Source organism: Watersipora subatra, chromosome 9 (genome assembly GCF_963576615.1).
Source record: "Watersipora subatra chromosome 9, tzWatSuba1.1, whole genome shotgun sequence".
NCBI classification, from domain to species: Eukaryota; Metazoa; Bryozoa; class Gymnolaemata; order Cheilostomatida; family Watersiporidae; genus Watersipora; species Watersipora subatra.
This window is the reverse complement of record NC_088716.1, coordinates 34,676,136-34,699,736: the sequence shown is the minus strand read 5'-3', so window position 1 is coordinate 34,699,736 and position 23,601 is coordinate 34,676,136. Positions and strand designations below refer to the sequence as shown.

The 23,601-nt window shown below is 35.7% G+C and overlaps 1 protein-coding gene across 1 annotated transcript in view; it reads left to right on the top strand.

Moving 5' to 3' along the window:
• The first annotated feature begins 4,602 nt into the window (after positions 1-4,602).
• LOC137405467 (uncharacterized) overlaps positions 4,603-23,601 on the top strand; it is a 73,335-nt gene continuing 54,336 nt past the window's right edge. The window contains exons 1-7 of the mRNA XM_068091737.1: positions 4,603-4,721; positions 6,818-7,016; positions 8,861-8,902; positions 10,443-10,565; positions 14,003-14,149; positions 16,540-16,657; positions 20,255-20,395. Of these exons, the coding sequence (XP_067947838.1) occupies positions 4,704-4,721; positions 6,818-7,016; positions 8,861-8,902; positions 10,443-10,565; positions 14,003-14,149; positions 16,540-16,657; positions 20,255-20,395 (788 nt within the window). The 5' untranslated portion in view covers positions 4,603-4,703. The remainder of the gene's footprint in view (positions 4,722-6,817; positions 7,017-8,860; positions 8,903-10,442; positions 10,566-14,002; positions 14,150-16,539; positions 16,658-20,254; positions 20,396-23,601) is intronic.

The following is a 23,601-nucleotide window of genomic DNA, read 5'->3' as shown; positions in this document are numbered from 1 at the left end:
GAAACTGCAGTTTGCACATCTTGTATACATTTTATTAACATGCATTCCACATGTACCTCTGAACACCCTAATGAACAGTTTTTTCTAAGATTTCCATGTTAAATCGATGCTCACAAGGAGACCTACTTACTGTGCATATACTTGTTTGTTGCCTAGTAATTGCTGCCTCTGCAATGAGAGAAGAACGTGTGAGTTTAGGCAATGCAACCGGAGAGAATACATGACTTGTGTTTTTCGAGTAGAAATTCTGAAATGTGTCTACTGTTAACCAGCATTGATGATATTTATTATAGTAAAATTTAGTATTAAACCACGATTTAATTTCAACAATCTTTAAATTTTTTGAAATTGATTTAAGTTTTTTATTTATTTTATCAGTTTGAAAAAGATGTGATTTGAAGTTGTTAGATATTTGAAACTCTGTATCACTGGCAGGGTTGGCAAAAATATTGATATTTTTCAAAATATCATATCACTGATATACATATCATGATATATCATATCATGATATTTATGATATTTATTGATATTTATGATATTTATTGATATTTATGATATTTATTGATATTTATGATATTTTTGAAACAAATAACATCTTTGAAAAAAATTTGAAGCTAGGTTGAACTTGTATGGTGTTGACACTGTGATTGGTGTATTTTATAGGTTGTATGGGACCAGTCAGCAATGTTTAATACCAAAAACTTGATTTATTGTAAGCCTAGTATAATAATAATATTTATAAATATGAAAATGTTCGTCAAATACTGGATTGGAAATCATGACATGAATGCAAAGTGCAAACAAAATAGTGCAAATAGTAAATACACACTATGATAGTCCAAGCATTTTCTAATGTCCTACTCCTGTCTAGTTTAGGTATTTGTAAACAAACACCAGCTTGCCAGCCTTGACCACACCGAGACGATTTCTCGACTTGCTGTGAACCAGTCCACATGATGAAAACACACACTCAACACTAGCAGTCAGAGTTATATCATCATATTTATAGATTTTATACTGAGCCAGAATCCTTTGAAGCTATTCGTTGAAAGATTTTTACAGAAAATGATGAGATGGGTTACTCTGTCTCCTCAGTGAGCCACTGTAATGTGCTTACAATTTTGTTTCTTGGTGTCAGATTGTTCAATTCAAAATCATGGTTCAAAGGTTTTTCAGCAGGCTGGTTTTCCATTAAGGCAATAAAATATAACAGTTTAACATGTGATAATCAAGTTAGGGAGACAGTACTGGGATGAACGAATACCATAGATATATATACCTATATATCCTATATATATATAGGTATATATATCTATGACGAATACATTTTAGATCTGAAAAACTCTTCTCAGCTCAAACACAAATTTATTGGTCTAGCTAATGTCACCGCCTTAGTCTAGCTGTCTTTGTTTGTCTGTGTTGGGTAAGCCTAATAGGCTCCCTATGCAAGTATTTGATGATTTTAGGTAGTTTTTAGCATTTTAGGCTGTTATCAATAGCTGTAAGATGAAAACAGAATGATAAAATGGATATTTTTCAAAAATATCATATTTATCGATGATATATATCTAGTGATATATATCAAACCAACCCTGATCACTGGCCAGCGTTATAGATATTATATAACATTATTACATAACAATTTTAGGTAAATTCAACTTAAATTCAATTTCAGGTGATATTTAAATTATCGTCAAATGCGTACCGCTTTTATTTTTAGTTTATATTCCAATGCGCAACAAACTTGAGGGACGATATCCGCGTGCTGTAAATTATATTGAATGCTAGATCTGAACCTGTACAATAAGAAGTTGTCTTTTCCTGCTGTTTTCAATCATTTCCAACCAGCAATGCTTTAGCAATAAATATGGTTGAAGGCTTCAGTATTTTAGTACATACTAGTTTCTTATAGATGAGTTAATTTTTTGCTTTATGGATGTACTGTAGTGTATTTATAGAGTCCCTCTGACTCCTGACTTGGAAGCTCAGGCTAAAACAACTTATTGACCACACTGCCTTTGGTTTTCAGTCTCAACATTGCTATAATACATTAATTTGTTTGCGTTTTTAGAATATTTATTTATAGGGTTTTTCTTTCAGAAATCTATGTTATAAGTGACAAACATCACGGCAAAGGTTATACATTTACAAACAAAACTAGACATAGTGTCTCTGTGGATATCAACTTGATACACTGCACTACTATAGATATTCTAGATTACCTGGTAAACTCCTGCTTACTTGTTACGGCGAATTAAAATCAGACAATCTTTTCAGCAGAGACTGTACAAGGTGCCAGACTTGTGATTTTGAGGAGGTGTTGCCAAACTTACAGCTCTTGTAGATTCTGCATTTTTTGGTGGATGGCAGACAAGATGTGAACATAACATAGAAATCATTGATAAGTTAACTTCATAATTACAAGTTCTTTTTTTTCCAAATGCAGGTGTTTAGGAATTGATATACAATGTATGTTCCATTATATACCAGCTCCATTCGATCGAATCTATCATACAGTTTCATCTGATGACCCTACAGTTTATTAATATCAATAAACCGATGGGTAACATCGCTAACAGCTTGTTTGTGCTGACAAGTATATACACTGTGCATAACTATAGAAATAACTGCTCTGACCAACAGAACTGGTTTTTATTAGAGGCTCATGATTTCTAAAAGTCACCAGATAATTTGATATTGCAAATAGATGATTTGTGATATTATAATGTAAAAAACTTGTTAATTTTTGTAAATATTTTTTGTACATTTCAACTTGAAAAGGAACTGTTTTGTGTTTGTGGTACTTGGAAACATCCATTTCATGAATGTGTGTTTGTGTGTGTGTAAGGCTATGGAATGAGCTTATTATAAATGTAGAGGGTCCGTAAGTTTTAGTTCCAGTATCACTCACATATTCAGTCATGTTTTCTTCTGTCTTATTGGCTGGGTGTAATGTGATGTGACTCGGTGCTAAACAAATGTTTGTTATGCTCCTTTTCATTGGTCGACCGTTCTGTCATGTTCTCTCTGATGAGCTGGGTACTCTCTTGGTTCATGTTCTCTTAGTACTGTGCTCATGTTCAGGTACTCTCATGTTCTCTTAGTAAATGTTCTGTTATGCTCTCTTTTATTGGCTGAGTATTCTGCCATAATTGCTCATATTGGTTCAATGATCTGATCACACTAATAATCTCTATGGCTTTTGGCAATCGCATTTATGTATCTACCAACATCAATAGCCTATTTTATTTCACAGACTTTCTTTCTCACCTGACCGTCGTATGTAAAAATTGAAGGTGTGACGGCCTTTGATAGGTACTGCTATTGACTAAAATGTTAAGTAACTCCGTGATAACAGGATATGACTATTATTAACAATAACTTAGTAATTTAGTGAACTGATATTATTAAAACATTAGCTACTCTATGAATAATATTATTATGTAGAGCCTAACTCTGGCCGCTTGACAGCTTGTTATTAATTACTTCCTTTCCACTATCATAGAAGACTTTACCAATATATCTCTAGACCTCTAGTCACCTGGTCAATGCCTGCTTCATCTCCTTTTTCCTACAAAATTGTACAGCATAAAAACTTTAATTACCTTCATAAAGAAAGAGGGTAATTAGGGTTACACACCAGTTTTTGTAACTTTTAAGGCGTTTCATCTTCAAGTCTAATAACCATGTAATGACAGCATTTTAATTGGGAAAGCTGATAAATAATCTTTGAAAAGTCTGACACAATTTTTATCCTAAAGCGATAAAACTAGCGCCAAAAACCAGATGGCTGGAGCATGAGTATGCCAAAAATGTCTGATGAAAAGATATGAATTTTAGGGTGAATGAATGGCTTTGAGCAAGTTTCATAACACCTCCTTTCAACACAGCAAATGAAACATACAGCAATGGTTGGCTTGGTATGCTCCATCACATATAATCAACCCAATTGAAGGCATCAGTTTCATAGATTATTGAATACTACGGTAGTTTGTTAGGAGATATGTTGTCCCAAGAATGAATGCTCATAAATGATGCAATGCGATGTGTATTCTACCAAAGTTTGTGAAATTTGCTGGTTTGTCTATTTGTGCTAAGATGGCTCATTAAAGTTTGTGAATTTTCGCTGGTTTTGCTTTAGCCAAAATAACCAGTCTGGGCTTCTCACCTTTGTTCAGCAATGCTAACTGCGGCTGGTTACTCTTTCAATACTATTTGGTTAAAAAGCCAAAAGAGATTTTTAAATCTTTCTACACTCGCACTCTATTACCCTTCACGATCAATATGGTCAACCCTTATTCGGTGTCATATGAGTTGGTTTTGCCGGTGGCCCTCATGCCGCTCACCTCTGGCACTGGTCAACATTCGGACAAGCATGGCAACTTCATCCTCTTATCTCATATATATTGTATCTGAATACTGAAAGATAGATTGACTAATTCCTATCATATCATGATCAGTTTTAGACAAATTACACTTCAACACACTTACTGACCACTTTTTTGCTGGACCTTTTGTTGGAAGTCTAACATGGTAATGAAGTTATCGTCATGGTAACGGGATGATTAATGTGAGCTCATGACTGACTGACTACTCATTCCAACAACATCCAACCATAAAGAAACGTTATTGAGTCGTGGCACTGCACATTTTGTTCTTCTTAACCGTTACTGGATGTGTGTCTCAGCAAAGATAGTTTAACAATGACTTCTGACTATGGGGTACGTATAAGATATAAATTATAGCTTTGCTTATCATTACTACAGGGAACAATTATATGTAGTATCCAGTGAGTAATCCTCATGTCTTTACCAACGTTTTCAACAGTGAAACCATCTTGGTCGCTTAGAGTTTATCGTTTTCAGACAAAGACCGAAAGCTGAGTAACCTATGAGTCGATGAGAAAAGCCCCTAGGAGCTTTTATAAAGATACAAACTCTAATTAACAGGTTTAATGTATGTTTAAAGCTGTTCTTCAGGAATAATTACCAGGTATTGAGTAAACTCTTTCATAATGAAGTGAATAAAGGCAAAAATCAAAACAGGTGGTAACTCACTTCTGTTTTAGTCAGAAACTGTCTTGCCACCAAAACAGCATACCGATTGGCTAACAACAGCAAAAAGCTCAACATTTTTGAGAGAATGAGGCGTAACATGGTTTACTAAATAAAAACCTGACATGCCTTTTAATTGTAGGTTTTCCTATGAGTTTTCAACAACGATCTCATTTGATGTAGCTATCTGTATTCTAAGTATATTCACCTCGCGAGGCTTTCTGAAGACATTCCAAAACCACAGAATTTGGTTTTCAGTCAATAAAAGGTGGTTTTTTTAAACTTGTTTATTTCTTCAACTGCTAACATTATCAGCTAAAAATAAGCGAGTAGTATGAAAAGTATGACAATAGAAGTCGCAGAAACATAACCATAGTTCTGCACACAATAGCTTCAGTTTCAATGCGCTCGGTACTTGTCTTTAGCATCTGAAAATTTTTGAAATACAAAAACTCTAATTTTAGTAGTCTATTTTAGTATAAGATATAAAATAAATACGTTATGTTTATGAGCATATATAGAAATCCCTAAGGTTAGAGATCATGCTGAGGTTTTGCTTTACACAAAAGGCTATGCAGAGTAAAGCTAAGTTGTTATTTTGTTACAAGTGTAAATTGCTGGAACATTTCATAAAGTGTATGAACACTAATTGTACAAGTACAGTAGTTGATCGGTTTGGTAGCACTCTTACAAAACCGGTTCATTCCTGTAAATGAGGAGTTTTCTCAAACTCGATTTTCAGATAACCTTCTAGTCGTGAGACATTGTACGTAGTTAGTGAAGGGTGAGATATTCCACGCTTGTCAACAATTGGCTCAATTATTGAAAGAGTAAGTTGTGCATCAGAGATTGAATGCTTCAAGACCCCCAAAGGACACATTTTCAAGTTTTACCTATTGCTACTAGACTTTGTATCAGAATGTTGAACTCCTCCTGCATACAAGCCATATGAGGAAGAAACCAACCAGTTGATAATATCATCAAGAATTTGCTCTCGCGCCTCACCAACGTTCAACCTCATATTCGTAAAACATTAATAGTGTCTAACATTGCTATCAGTTTCCAATCTTCTCCATCATTGATTTTGAGATGAGTGTACCATTTTTTCCACAAGATTAACTCAACCTTTGATATAAGGAGAGTGCATAAACTTCCATGCCAACCAAACTAGCCATGCTACTGAAACAATCTATGTGGTTGATTCATCAGGAGCATGAACTTTCCATGATTGTCACAACGGTCTTAGTTTATTATTTAACAACATGAGATGATCGCTGTTTGATGATTTGCTAACCGCATGAAAGTTCTTAAATGTGGTGGCAAAAATGAGTTGTAAAAGAAGTGCGTGGAATTAGTGATGATCAGATTAGTCAGAATTAGTCATGATCAGGTTAGTCAGAATTAGTCATGATCAGGTTAGTCAGAATTAGTCATGATCAGGTTAGTCAGGTGTTTTTGGGCTGCAAACTTATCCACCGCTTGAGTAAGTGCAAAAAAGTGCTAATTCAGTAGATTCTCAACTTTATGTAGAATTATATTTTTAATGCATGTATTTTGAAATATGATGAAACTATTTTCAAATTTGCTACTATTATTTTTCTTAATGATGTGTTCAAACCCTGCCAACTGAACATTTTTTCTGCTAACTATGCAGTACTTAATATGAGCACAGGTGAATGCATAGTGTAGATAAATGAAGCTCGTGATGCAGCAAAGGTAGATGATACTCTAATCGTTATAATTATTATTTTCCTTTGCTGTAGACGACACCAGAGTCACGCGCTCAGCTGTCCGGTTACTTTGATGTAAACGACGAAAATGTTACCATCAACAAAGGATATCAAATATTTGGTCCTTGTACCAAAAAGAAGAAATGCTGTGCTATTGCTGCAATGGTAGTCACCATATTGGTGCTCGTGGTCATTATAGTGGCAGCAGTTGCTGTTAGAAACCATAAAACTAGTAAGTGGGTCTACTTAAACTAGCAAATGGTTCTACCTAATTTTGCACAGCTGAAAATGCTTCGTCTTTTGATTAAAATTTATAGGTATTTTCTCCCCATATTTTTACCTTTCGTCTCTGTAGAACTGTTCCATCCCTGTAAGACTTTATTGTTACTAAAATTTGTTTGATTGGCTTCTGCGTTTATGTTGTGTTAGGTTAGTTTTGTTTTTTCACATTGTGTAATATTTTATATTGTTCATATAATGGCTCAGACAAGTATATGTGACATTTATTGCTTCTTGCTTTTCCATTACGCAGGATCAGGCTTGCATTACCTTAAGCGCAATCTAAAGTAGTTGGTGTTTGTTTTGAATACGTTGAGTTGAGCTGAGGTCGTTCTGTGCTTTTGTTCATTCGCGATACAAGCTGTGTATAATCACTCATTCTGATCTTTCTTCATTCTACGCACAACATTCACTCTACTTTGTCTACTCATGTGATCTTCTGTTTTTATCTTTCAATTAATTGCTCCATAATTTTACTCTCATTTCTCACTGTTTTCTCATAGCTTTAATAGACAATTTTGTATCTAGGAAAACACATAAAAACTAATCAGCTGTCATTATCCTTTCATCGGTTGTCGCAAATATTTTTGTTTTTAGGTGTTCTTTTAAAAGACTTCCCTTGAAATTTATGAAATCTTCTGTGATGAGTTGAATGTACCACAGTACGCAGCAAACGGGCATCCTTTAGTGATAACCCTGAGATGTTTACTGTAGACTCTGTTGATATAGGAGATATGAGTAGAGTAGATATGAGTCCTTTAGTACAGTAGATATGAGTACAGTCCTACAGTAGATATGAGTCCTTTAGTACAGTAGATATGAGTACAGTCCTACAGTAGATATGAGTCCTTTAGTACAGTAGATATGAGTACAGTCCTACAGTAGATATGAGTCCTTTAGTACAGTAGATATGAGTACAGTCCTACAGTAGATATGAGTCCTTTAGTACAGTAGATATGAGTACAGTCCTACAGTAGATATGAGTCCTTTAGTACAGTAGATATGAGTACAGTCCTACAGTAGATATGAGTCGTTTAGTACAGTAGATATGAGTACAGTCCTACAGTAGATATGAGTCCTTTAGTACAGTAGATATGAGTACAGTCCTACAGTAGATATGAGTCCTTTAGTGCAGTAGATATGAGTACAGTCCTACAGTAGATATGAGTTCTTTAGTGATAACCCTCAGCTGTTTAGTGTAGACTCTATTGACATACAGTAGATATGAGTACAGTCCTACAGTAGATATGAGTCCTTTAGTACAGTAGATATGAGTACAGTCCTACAGTAGATATGAGTCCTTTAGTACAGTAGATATGAGTACAGTCCTACAGTAGATATGAGTCCTTTAGTACAGTAGATATGAGTACAGTCCTACAGTAGATATGAGTTCTTTAGTGATAACCCTCAGCTGTTTAGTGTAGACTCTATTGACATACAGTAGATATGAGACACGAGCTTCTACGGGCTTAGGCTGCTTCTTATCCTCTTTCGCATTGCAGTAATTACAGTAATTAATTAGGTGCTAGTACATTCTGTTTCCAGCACCCAACAACTTTTTTTGCCACACAGCTGAATAGTCTTTCAATCTAAAATATGTTTTATATCTTGCACAACTATCAGTGAACCAAATAAATTTATGAGCAGCCAAACAGTAGCAACACTTTCCGCGGAAAAGACTGAAACGACATAAAAGTCATCTGTCGCGTTTTCTTTGATAGCAGGCTTTACGGCAGGCCTTCCGTGAATATTAACTTCGCTGTTACATTCTCTGAAGGGTTTACAATTGCATTGTAGATGAGAAACAAGGGACAATAAGCTCTCTGAAGTCTGGTCAAGGTATGTCAAATTGTATAAATTTAGCATTGCATCATGAATATATCATTATAGTTAGTCAAATGTAGAACGTTACATTTGAATAACTATATGGAATGTTTTTGGATATTCAAAAACTCGTTCATGGAGTTTTTGAATCCCATTTCTTCAGGTATAAATTGCCTGCCTCTGATGCCAACTGGACTATTAGCGGTCAAACGCGTTGATCTATAGAAGGGGGTCGACTTATACCGCTGGTACATGCCAAGGATTGTTATACCAAACTTTAAACCTTGACTTATACGTCGGGTCAACTTGTATTCCAGAATTTGTGGTAGCAGATTATGTATTTAAATAAATATATCTATATTACTTTATACCTGTATGTTTGAATCTGACAAAATGGCTTGACTAAATATCAATTAATCATCACGTCTTAGCAAAGGCTCAATACTTTGATGGCACGAATTGCACCATTTTACATATTACCTTTATAAGTCTTTTACTTTTTGAAGGTCCGCATTCTTTGATTTCCTTTTGGCACGAATTCTTTTAAGCGAATCTCTTGAAGTGTTTGACTTTTTGATAAACTGTTTGGTTTGCTTGATATTTGTGTTACAGCAACTTTAAAATAAAAGCTATTTTTATGACTATTTCAAAGCATTATTTTTTACAACTTTTGTTTTGGAAGGTTTTTTGCACCCACAGTTTAGTTGCAGAACATTAGATACAATACAAACAAGATACAATGTACAAAAACGGCAATAAACAAAAAAGCAAAAAAAGTAATAAATTTATAAAAAAAAATATGGACAAAAAACAACCTTCCAAACAATAACAACCAACAAAAACATTTATAAGGATAGTACAATTGAAAAATTGGAAACAAAAGCAATAACAAATAAAAAATGACGATAAAAAAAATCTTGTTTTGTGATCATTTGTCATTAATCTATCCCCATAATTATAATCATGTTTTTTTTATTATATGCAGTTTTAATTCTAAAAAAAATGCTTTTCTTTTTCCCCACTACTATTTTTCACACTAGTCTTTTCAAGATTCATGACTAAAAACCAAAAAGGCTTGGAATAAAAAAAGTTAAAATTGAATAAGAAGAAACAGGAAATATTAAAAACCCATTTCTAAAGAAATGTTAGAAACAAAATTCGATTAAAAAAGTATCTAATAAATGAACAAACATTTTTTCAAAAATAGAATAAAAGTTACAATTAACAATAAACTGTACAATAAATTCTAATTTATTGTATAATACAATAAATTTGTACCATAAATTTTTTTTAAATAAAAAAGCAAAGAAATAAAAAATACTTAAAAAGAACAAACAAAGAATTAAAAGAAGTAAAAATAGGGCTTATATTAAAATAAAAAGTGAGAAAAAAATAAAGATCAACACTAACACAAATTAAATGATAAAATAACAAATGAAAAAATAAAATAACAAATAAAAAATAATAAAAAATAAAATTCTACAAATAAACAAAGCTTTAAATAATGTTTAATTACGTTTAAGTACAACAACATCATTGCTAGTTTTCTGTTCAGTTTGCACAGGAGATAAAGACTTACAGAATCAGTGTAGCTCTGGAAAGTGTATACAGAAAATCTTTATATGTGATGGGTACCGTGATTGTCCAAGCGGGGAGGATGAAGTAGAGTCTCTTTGCGGTGAGTGAAACTACAATTTTTTAGAAAAACAGCTTTTAGGCTACTATTTACCCTTTCATTAAAACACCTTTCGAGTTGTTTTTGTGAAACACTGCGGATCGGCTAGCAACCGTGTAAATACAAAAATGCAGATTTTAGATAAGCTTAATTCAATGCTAGCCAGAGTCACATAGGAACCCGTCTATTAAAGGTTGGTTCACACTATATCGCCGTATCTCGGCGTTGATGCCACAATACTTTGGTGATCATCGATGATAACGATGTTTACACTATCACAAACCCATCAGCATTTGCACCAGGAAAAACACTGACGTAATGTTCTCATTTTTCTTTTTAAGTTTTCGCGAAGAAACCTCTACATTTTCGCGTGGTGAAATCAAATACTAGTCCGCAGAGACTATCACAAACAGAAATAAATCATGCTATCCCCGACCGTGAATTACTATCGCCGACATGGTTCACACTTGAAAAGCAGTCATCGATGCTCGGCGAAACATTGGTAAAGTTTGACAGCTGCAAACTTTGCCGATGGGTCCGCGATGCTTCGTCAACCCTAGAGCTGTCTGCATACTCTAGACCTGATTACATACCCCAAGTTAATAAAAGAAACTCAATCAAGGATGAAGAGAGGGATGAGAAAAATAGCAAAAAGGTGGAAAGGAACTGAAAGAAATGTGAAATGATAACAAAAAATGAAGCAAGCTAAAGATGTTTAATTAGGCTGAAGTAAAACTAGTCATTGTCATGTCGACCGACTGCTACGATGTCGACCGACTGCTACGATGTCGACCGACTGCTACGATGTCGACCGACTGCTACGATGTCGACCGACTGCTACGATGTCGACCGACTGCTACGATGTCGACCGACTGCTACGATGTCGACCGACTGCTACGATGTCGACCGACTGCTACGATGTCGGCCGACTGCTACGATGTCGACCGACTGCTACGATGTCGACCGACTGCTACGATGTCGGCCGACTGCTATGATGAGAATGTTGAAATTCTTTACTCTGAGTTTTTTGGCACAAACATGACACGAGTGAACACAATCTGTCACTGCTGATTCGATAATTTTAAAGATTGTTTTAGCAACTTCAGAGAATAATCATAACAACTAGCTTAGCAAAAAATCCAGCTTTCAGGTTTAACTCATAAATTGTGAGCTATAAGAATATCATACCATCTAACCTTTTCTCCAACAAAAAATGTCGCATTACGTGCAAAAAAACATTTGGTATGGCCTGTAAATAGCTTTGTATATGACTTATAGATCATTATCATAGTCTTGTTTACAGCAATGCCAAGCATCCTTCGTTCCATATTTTACTAGCAGTAGTCACCATACAGAAATATTTCGCCAGCAACTTTATGTACCACTGACACATCGAGCTCATGGTCCACATTCTACTGTTGGGAAACAATGACCGTAGAAACTCCTGTAAGACTAACCTGTCTCAAGAGATAACTAGGATTAATAGTGTTGTTCCTATGGTTCTTCAGCCAAAATTCTATGTTGTAAAAACTACATGTTCAAACGTAAAGTATTTGCTCTGTACATCCACCCTTTGAGCTGGTCAACTAAAATTATTTGATAATTTAGAAACCATTGAACTGCCTTTATAAAATGCTTTTATAAAAAATGGTTGTGACATCTTTCAAAGAGTGTTAACAGCTGCGATACAAGGACTTACTGTGAGATAAACTCTGGGTTCAGAAAAAGGAAGTACTTTGGTGAAATAGGTTTGGCATCAATATTTTTATTGGCTGACGATTTTAGCCAAAATGTCATGTAATACTTTCTATATACAAGTAAATATGATCTTGTAATGCCAGACATCTTCACAATTTTTAGGTGAGGATCAGAAAAGTCTCAGGCTAAAGGTTTCCTTATGAGGTCAAGCGTATCACTGGTCTTGTAATTGTACTGGGCAGATTCTAAGATGAGGTCATAGATTATTGCTTTGAGGAGCCTTAAATATTTCCTATCAGTACCAGAACTGATCATGTATATCAGTATATATCAGTATATCATGTACATGTATATCAGTTTATAGCAGTTTATTGCAGTTTATATCAGTATATCAGTTTATATCAGTATAACAGTTTATATCAGTATATCATGTACATGTATATCAGTTTATATCAGTATATCAGTATATATCAGTCTATCAGTTCAGAGGCGCATTAGGTGAGCTAGTCATTGAAGCCAACAATAGGAAGGGAGATCTGCTGATGATAGGGCTCTATAGGAAGGGAGGTCTGCTAATGATAGGGCTCTATAGGAAGGGAGATCTGCTGATGATAGGGCTCTATAGGAAGGGAGATCTGCTGATGAAAGGGCTCTATAGGAAGGGAGATCTGCTGATGATAGGGCTCTATAGGAAGGGAGATCTGCTGATGATAGGGCTCTATATGAAGGGAGATCTGCTGATGATAGGGCTCTATAGGAAGGGAGATCTGCTGATGATAGGGCTCTATAGGAAGGGAGATCTGCTGATGATAGGGCTCTATAGGAAGGGAGATCTGCTGATGATAGGGCTCTATAGGAAGGGAGATCTGCTGATGATAGGGCTCTATATGAAGGGAGATCTGCTGATGATAGGGCTCTATAGGAAGGGAGATCTGCTGATGATAGGGCTCTATAGGAAGGGAGATCTGCTGATGATAGGGCTCTATAGGAAGGGAGATCTGCTGATGATAGGGCTCTATAAGAAGGGAGATCTGCTGATGATAGGGCTCTATAGGAAAGGAGATCTGCTGATGATAGGGCTCTAAGTATGCCAGTCACAGTTTCAGTTATAAAGCACAAAAACGAGAGATGATTTCTTGGAGAATTCGACGCCGAACCCGATGATTTGTAATATAGGATTGTGTTTATTTGTGATAGCGAATGACTAGCTTTTGGAAGCTAATTTTAGAGAAAGTTTTGCAAAGTTTACAAGCTGATAAGAGCCATGCTATTGAAGCACTGATTTATTTAGTTTGATTTCACTACAAACGATTGATAAATATAACGATTCACATTTTGTACTTTTACTAAAATGTAGAAGACTTTTCTTAGATCCAAACAAAAGCTCTCATCAATTTTAAATAAATACCACACAAATTTTCGAGTAGATATATTTGTCAAGAAAATTTACTTGTATCAAATTTTAACAAAGTATTTATTGCATTTTTACAATGAGATTCTTCAACTGGTGTTTGATTGGTCTAGAAATATTAAAAACATACTAAAGTGACAGGGGAACAAAAGTGGAAGCAATGGAAAAACTATCATTTGAAAAATACATTCCACTTGAATTGAGTAACGGAGCAATATTGTTACTCAAAAAAAAACACAAAAACATACAGACACACTCGACATATTTGTTGTGTTGATTTTATAAAGGTTGTCTGTCTCTGCAGAATAAAACATGATATGATATTTTGTAGATGAGTATAATCGAAAGCTTCCGTGTACAGAAACACAGTTCAAGTGTTTGATTTCCCGAGACTGTATTGATAAAAAGCACAGGTGCAATGGAAAGTACGATTGTGGTGGAGCATCGAATGGAGACTACAGCGATGAGAGGAACTGCTGTAAGGGAGTACAGTAGCGAAATATCAAAGCTTTCTTTCTGAAATGAAAGGCCTTCATTGTGAAATAATTTTAACAAAATTGATGCAGGAAGGCATACTAATTAAGAAACTTTGTTCACACAGCAATAAATATTAATAAATTATATTTTATTGATGCATATTTTAAGTAATCTGATAAAGTAGGTAACTGATAGTACGTAGGTAAAGTAGTGATAGAGCTACTCCGGACCTTGGTAATACAGGAGACTGATAGTACGTAGGTAGAGTAGTGATAGAGATACTCCTGACCTTGGTGATACAGGAGACTGATAGTACTTAGGTAGAGTAGTGATAGAGATACTCCTGACCTTGGTAATACAGGAGACTGATAGTACGTAGGTAGAGTAGTGATAGAGATACTCCTGACCTTGGTAATACAGGAGACTGATAGTACTTAAGTAGAGTAGTGATACAGTTACTCTTGACCTTGGTGATACAGGAGACTGATAGTACTTAGGTAGAGTAGTGATAGAGCTACTCCTAACTTCGGTAATACAGGAGACTGATAGTACTTAGGTAGAGTACTCCTGACCTTGGTGATACAGGAGACCGATAGTACTTAGGTAGAGTAGTGATAGAGCTACTCCTAACCTCGGTAATACAGGAGACTGATAGTACTTAGGTAGAGTACTCCTGACCTCGGTAATACAGGAGACTGATAGTACTTAGGTAGAGTACTCCTGACCTTGGTGATACAGGAGACCGATAGTACTTAGGTAGAGTAGTGATAGAGATACTCCTGACCTTGGTAATACAGGAGACTGATAGTACGTAGGTAGAGTAGTGATAGAGATACTCCTGACCTTGGTGATACAGGAGACTGATAATACTTAGGTAGAGTAGTGATAGAGATACTCCTGACCTTGGTGATACAGGAGACTGATAGTACTTAGGTAGAGTAGTGATAGAGATACTTCTGACCTTGGTGATACAGGAGACTGCTAGTACTTAGGTAGAGTAGTGATAGAGCTACTCCTGACCTTGGTAATACAGGAGACTGATAGCACTTAGGTAGAGTAGTGATAGAGATACTTCTGACCTCGGTAATACAGGAGACTGATAGTACTTAGGTAAAGTAGTGATAGAGATACTCCTGACCTTGGTGATACAGGAGACTGATAGCACTTAGGTAGAGTAGTGATAGAAATACTTCTGACCTCGGTAATACAGGAGACTGATAGTACTTAGGTAGAGTAGTGATAGAGATACTCCTGACCTCGGTGATACAGGAGACTGATAGCACTTAGGTAGAGTAGTGATAGAGATACTTCTGACCTCGGTAATACAGGAGACTGATAGTACTTAGGTAAAGTAGTGATAGAGATACTCCTGACCTTAGTGATACAGGAGACTGATAGCACTTAGGTAGAGTAGTGATAGAAATACTTCTGACCTCGGTAATACAGGAGACTGATAGTACTTAGGTAGAGTAGTGATAGAGATACTCCTGACCTCGGTGATACAGGAGACTGATAGCACTTAGGTAGAGTAGTGATAGAGATACTTCTGACATCGGTAATACAGGAGACTGATAGTACTTAGGTAGAGTAGTGATAGAGATACTCCTGACCTCGGTGATACAGGAGACTGATAGCACTTAGGTAGAGTAGTGATAGAGATACTCCTGACCTCGGTGATACAGGAGACTGATAGTACGTAGGTAGAGTAGTGATAGAGATACTCCTGACCTTGGTGATACAGGAGACTGATAGTACGTAGGTAGAGTAGTGAGAGAGATAATTTAATTTAAAATGGTTATTTAATTTTTTTCGTTGTATTTTCAAACCTTTAAAATTTTTTTCATTAAATTTTTGCCGGGCTCACTCAATTTGGGCTTCCTTTTTTTCAGCATTTCAAACCACGGTGTTTTGAAAAATTTTGGTGGTGTGTTAGAAATTACTTCAATTGTGGAGTCAAATATTTAATCCATCGCACATCATATGACTTTTGTGTTAAGGTGATTGTAGATCAAGCTTTAAATGTAATAGCTTGTAATGGATTGTTAACTCAATGAGAATAGTAATAATAATAATGACATAAAATAATAATGTTTTATAAGTATTTTGTTTATTGAGCCTGTCAAAAATGCTGCTCAGTAAACTAGAAGTTCGGTTTAAAGAATTTTATAAAGATTTACTCCAAGTTAAATTTCTGAGAAATATTCGAGTTACACCTATTATGAAAAGAATAAGTATTATTTATTATAGTTATAACTAGAATATGTCTTTATTATAGTTATAACTAGAGTATGTCTTTATTATAGTTATAACTAGAGTATGTATTTATTATAGTTATAACTAGAGTATGTCTTTATTATAGTTATAACTAGAGTATGTCTTTGCTGGTTTCAGTTAGTATAGACCAGGATACGGAAATTGTAAGCGTAATGAAACATGGGGATCTCTATCCGGTGAAGGCATCTATTGACAGTGAAGTAGCAGAACTGATATGCCTGGACATGGGCTTCAAGTAAGTACAGCCTCTACAGGCTATTGCTGTTTCATAAAAATAAATAAATTCAAGAATTGTTGATTCGTTGCATTTAGTTGTTTATAAACTTTTTTAAGTTTTCAAATTAGCTAATTTATACTTCTGTTACTTTAGACTGTTTTAAAATAACAGAGATTTGAATATTAATGTTAAACAATAGTAACCAGCACATAGTTTAGAAGTTTGCTGTTCAGCTATTCCAGTCCATAATACATACTTGATATATTTGTTTTTGTAATTATTTAATAAATCTTATAGAACAAACAAAATCCTTTATGAAGTCTTTTTGAAACTTATGCTATATTTGTTGTGTTATGCTGCAGGCATGACAGCGCAGTGTGCAGCTGGCTAATGAATTAAAACTAACAGATTGAAAAAAAGAAAATAAAACACACTTATTTACGCTCACAACCGAATTTAGCCTTTCATACGAATCTTTTAAAAATATTTCTTAGCCCTTGTAAATTTTTTTGTTCAGAAAGACATTGGCAGGACTAAAAATGTATTTTGTCTATGTCACTGCAACTTTTGACTTTTAGGTTTCAAGATCCATTGTTCAACAGTCTATTATATCTGAAACTAAAAGTTGTGAGCTTAATTCCAGTTCATAGCAGGTTTTTCACTCTTAACATTTTATCGCTATAGCTGGACAGACAGATGTACAGACAGACAGACAAACAATGAGATTTATATGTATAATAGATATCTGTAGCTTTAGCTTCACCAAATATTGTCATAGAGGTAGAAAACGTTGCAATGCGATCAAAAGTTATATCACTGTTTGTATTAGTTTGTTAAAATTTTATTGTAAAACTTTGAAAGAATTTTCTATTTCTTTTCAATGTCAAACAATGAATACATTCTTAACAAATAGTTTAAAAGAAATTACTTCAAGTTTCAAGTAGCCATTATCCCGATATTATGGAGATGCAGATCTAGAGCTGTCTTAGTTATTCCTTCCTAAGGAATAACCATAGATACATTACATAAACCTAGATTGGCCAATAGGGAAAAAGCCTGCCAGACTTAAATAAATAGCATGACGTAATGTCATTGTATTGTACCTCATGCTTGACTGCACTGTTGTTAACAATGGAGCTAATCAGGAGAAGGTGACAAAATCACATTTATTTTCACATAAAAACCTTCTTGGATACATAATCCAGTAAACTAAAGCAATTCTGTGATAATATCTGATAACCACCATAGATTAAAAGTATAAAAGCTATGAAATGTTTCACACAAATCATGAGCCATCACGGCTTTATTTGTTACCCTCTCCTATCCCCATTCTCTCTTTTCCCCTTCTCCAAAGAAGAAGTGAGAAGGGGAAAAGAGAGAAGGGGGAAAGGAGAGGGGGGCAAATAGCCCACCCACCCGAGGCGCCAGACCCTGGCTAGGTGAATAGACTAATATCATGCTGAACTGACTAGATATGACTAAATATGATGAGCCTGTGAAGTTTTGATCTGATCAAGGAAATGGAATCAATGGCTTTCTTAGCTAGAGCTGGAACGAGACCAAGGACTGCAAGGTCGGACCAGACTCAGGGTCAGCAATGAGGGCCAAGATCGGGTCGGACCGGGTCAGCACACGCGATTTTTTATTCATTTAAGGTTAAGAGATAGTTCTATTACAGCCTAAGGATGTTACATCAATAAACTAAGATAAAAGAAACCATTATCACACCAATCATTATATTTTGTGGCTTGGTTTATAGATGCAATCTACAGTTTACGGCTAGACATTGGTGGATCAATGTTATTCAATAGGTGATAGATTAATGGCATGATTTGGCTAGTGTTTTTATTACAGATTTTATTTTCAACTGCTACTATAATCAACAAGAGATTAGTTAAGAAATACTTTACAAATATAAGAAATAGATAACCCAGCATAGTGGAAAGCAAAAATCCATCACCTCCCTAAAACTTCTTTTTTGAGCTTTTAAGAGCTTGTAATCACCTTTCCACATATTTCACACCTACAACACAACACAGTAAGACATGGTGAATCTTATGATACCAGATACCTGTAATGTGCATTTTGTTGCAAGTCAACCTTTAACTTGCTTTTGCATATTGTACAAATAACTTTGTATTTTCCTTTCGTGACTGCCTTCTTCATGAACTCACGGACCACCGACATGTTGATTATTTCTTGCCGAAAAACGTTGTGAAACCTATAGTCCAAAGACTATTGTCGCAAACGTAAAAATATAGTCTTGACTCACCTTGTTTTATTTCGCCTGGTCCTTCCGCTCTAGGACTATATGCGACTCAATTTCAATCGCACTTAAAAAGCCATATATAACCGCTGTTGTTTAGCCATAAACCTACCTGTGTCTTTGTATAGAAAGACCCGAGGGTCGGGTGGCCCGACCCGGGCACCTCTGACCCGGTGGGTCAAGACCAGACAAGCTACCCGTGACAGCTCTATTCTTAGCTTCATAATGCGCCCTAAACAAAATATCTCTTTGCTATCTCACGAGCTAGGCTACTAGCTTGATGATTACACTTGAACAATTGCATGATGTTGAATCTCAGCAACTTCTCCATGGTGGCAATTAGTGCTAGCCTGGGAAAGTTTTTCACTAATCCAGCACTACTAAGCAACACTCTCGTCGCTTTCTCACTGTGGTTGCAAACCTCAATCACCACAGGCGAAGACAAAGTCAAGCCACCACGATTCTTAACTGTGATCAGGGAATTCGCTGCTTGGTTTACATCATAGTTGGTAACATCCACGATGCTAGTGAAACAATTATTACACTTCAGCTTTGGTAACCTAGCCAGCTACATAGCCGGCTGTAAAATAATTATTCTGTCTCATTTTTGACTTAAGACATACTTGCATACTCATCATATTTAGTCATGTTTAGTTCAGCAAGATATTAGTCTATTTACCTAGCCAGGGTCTGGCTCTTTGAGTGGGTGGGCTACTTGCCCCCCCCCCTCTCCTTTCCCCCTTCTCTCTTTTCCCCTTCTCACTTTTTCTTTGGAGAAGGGGAAAAGAGAGAATGGGGATAAGAGAGGGTGGCAAATAAAGCCCTGATGGCTCATGATTTGTGTGCAACAATTCATGGCTTTTTTAATTTTAATCTTTAGTGATTATCAGATATTATCACATAATTGCTTTAGTTTACTGGATTATGTATCCAAGAAGGTTTTTATGTGAAAATAAATGTGATTTTGTCGCCTTCTCTTGATTAGCTCCATTGTTAACAACAGTGCAGTCAAGCATGAGGTACAGTACAATGACGTTACGTCATGCTATTTAAGTCTGACCAGGCAGCCGATGAGAATAGCTATTATTGGCCAATCTAGGTTTATATGTTTATGGGAATAACTAAGATAGCTATTTAGATCTGATAGATAGTGAGACAACTCCTCAATGTACAAGTCAGTATAGCTAACCAACTAAAGTTGAGGCTTTATCTAACAAGGAGGTAAGTTTACCTTCTAGCTAATTACATAATTATAATTGGCATGTATTTACGGTTCAGAGATGATGTGATATTCATTTACAGTTCCGAGATGATGTTGTTCTTAAAGGTTCTCATTGTGTGTCTTCTAGATCACTTCAATACATAAATCCTTCTGCGGGCTATGAATATGATGAAATACCTCAATTATGCGCATCCTTGAGCCCGAGTTATGAGCCAACCGATGAGATTAGTTTTGAAGAAGATGAGGTCGTCCGCAACATGAAACTCGGGTAAGCAACAGTTTTTCTTACCCTTTGCAGCTTCTGAAAAGAAAGAAATTGTAATAATTATTTGGTATACACAGTTTTCAAAAATTATACAGTGTAATAGTTATTCAACGAAACATCTTAGACTCAGCTAAAATAATATATTTAATAATTATTTAATTAATACATAGCCCTTGATAGTACATAGACCTTGATAATTCATATACCTTAATAACACATAGACATTGATAATGTATAAACATTGACCATAATTATATAGACATAAATAGTACTTCAAAATGAACACCATGAACCACGCTTTCTTTTTCTTATACTTGCTCGCTGACTTGACTGCATTTTTTCAGTTTCACACTTTCATGTTCTATCATGTTCTATTATGTTCTATCATGTTATATTCTGTCATATCATGTTATATTGTGTTATATCATGTTATATTCTGTTATATCATGTTCTATCATGTTATATTATGTTATATCATGTTATACTCTGTTATATCATGTTATATCATGTCATATTCTGTTGTATCATGTTCTATCTGTTAGATTATTACAATTAGATAAAGAACACAGCTTGTCTAAATGCTCAACAATTAATAAGTGTCTTTTATAAGTCACAGACAATAGAAAATGAGTCATTAGAATCTTCCAGAACAGTGGGTGTGGTTAACAACAATATAAGCATAGGGGTAGACAACTCTTAACAATACAACATTCCCCTTCAAGCTCTAAACAAGAGTATAATGATTGTACTTACAACAAAAATAAAATATAATAAACTGAATGATAATTATGTAAGAACTGTTTGTTTGTCATAGAATACAAACAAATTGAATACCATCAATGATTGTCTTTGTTATTCATGACCAGTTGCCTCAAACTTTATTGGAGACTTTTGATTCTCTGAGATCTGCGTAGGGGTGCATTTGGCTCCATACTGACGACATGTGACGTTTCTGAGCAATCTACCAGCTTCTGTCTCAACTATAACTTTCCATGTACTATTGTCAGATGCAGCGATCACCTTTCCATTTCTTTGTTTATCTCTGACCCACACATCGTCTCCAGAGTGAACAGGTGGTAGAGGTATTACTTTACAGTTACTATCATGGTTCTGCTTCATCCTTGACTTATATTGTTCATTTGATGCTATGAATCGGGCATGATCTGGTTGTTTGGGCAGCAAATCATCTGGATGAGTTACCACAGTGGTTCTAAGTTTCCTTCCTATCAACAGCTCTGCAGGGGAGCGCAGGCCAAACTGTGGTGAAGAACGGTAAGCCAGCAGTGCTAGATATGGGTCCTCTTCTTTAACCAGCATTTTCTTGATGGTTTGCACTCCTCTCTCTGCAGCTCCATTTCCTTTATGATATTCTGGACTGCTTGTAATGTGACGGAATCCATACTGGATGGTGAAGTCTGCAAATTCTTTACTAGAATACTGCGGACCATTATCAGACATTACTGTCTCTGGAATTTCATGGCGAGAGAACATAGACTTCAGATGCATAATAACTTTCTTGATGAGAATTCTCATGCACCTAAAAGAGCTAATTCTGGATAGCGAGAGTAATAATCAATGACTAAAAGGTAAGTCGGACCCTTGAAGTGTAAAAGATCGGTGCCAAGCATTTGCCAAGGTCTATCTGAAGTAGAGGTTGGCCTGAGAGGTTCCCATTGTTTGTTGGAACTTACTCTACAGTCATTACAGTCTCCTATCATCTGTTCAATGTCTTTGGGCATTCCTGGCCACCACAGGCTGTTCTTAGCTCTTGATTGACATTTGGTGACTCAGAGATGTCCCTTATGAAGGTCCTTCAACACTTGTTTTTTTGGCTTACAGGGATGACCAATCGGGTACCAAGCATCAGAAACCCTTTACTCATTGACAAAAGAAATTTTCTGTCAAAGTAGGGTTTTAGAAGTGTGTCTTCTGAAGACAAGTAGACAGGCCACTCTCCTTCAACAAATCTGATCACCTGGGAAATAGTTGTGTCATCTCTCTGATCAACTTTCAATTGCTCTAAATTGGAATCTGAGCCATTAGGAGATACATGTACAACTACAGTGAAACTCGGATAACTCGCCTTCGGATATCTCGAACACATGGGTAACTCGAACGGATTTGTTTGGTCTGTTCCCACGCAATGATAAATGGCTTTAGATAACTCGACCTTAACTTCGTTAACTCGAACAGTTTTTTTGCCCAGCGGCTACCGAGACGGTTGTTATTGTGTAAGAATATCACTTTATTCCAAGCCATAGAAATAAACAACAACTTTTAGTAGTTTTTAGGCGTCATTATTACCACCATCAGCAAAATATATTTGTTAACAACCTTTCTAAAGGTTTGCAAAAAATCAAATTTTACCTAACATCCGCTTGGGGATAGCCCTCCGCAAGCAAGGAGAAGCGAAGTAAGCATCAGATAAACTTTAAGAAAAATTGGCAAAACTGGTTTTTGTTAAAACGCTCAAAAGAAAAATAGGTTTTTTTCTGAGAGTTTCAACCACGATCAGGTTTTGCCTATTGTAATTTGAGAACGTCCTGGCAGTCACATCACCTAAAACAAACAAACGAATCTCAAATAATAATGGAAAATATTTATACTTTCTGATAAAAATTGTTAAAACATTACATGAGAGGTCCCTTAACTTGCAACAAGCAATCAATGCTTTTGATTTATATATAGTTTGTATATGTACTGATAAATGCAATAATACATGCACTTGTGACAGTGTTCTCATAACTTGAACACTCTGGTAACTTGAACACTTTCTCTCGGTCCCGTGAAGGTCGAGTTAGCCGAGTTTCACTGTAAATCAACATAATGCTTCATTTCATCCACTCGTGCTACACCAGAACCATTTGGTTCTGCAGAGGTATATCGAGAGAGTGCATCTGCCGTAATATTCATAGCTCCCTTGATGTGTTTCATTGTGTACTGAAATCTCTGTAGACGAAGCTTAAATCCCTGAAGTCTAGGTGGCAATCTATCAAGGAACATATCTCCAAATAGTGATACCAAAGGTTGATGATCAGTCTCTATTGTAACATTTTTCATACCTAGGAAATAGGGAGCAAACTTCTCCCTAGCCCAGCAGACTCCTAAGCCCTCTTTCTCTATAGTTGCATATCTCTGTTCTGTCTCTGTCAGAGAATGACTTGCAGCAGCAACCAGCCTCCGACTTCCATCATCTTGAACTTGTGTGA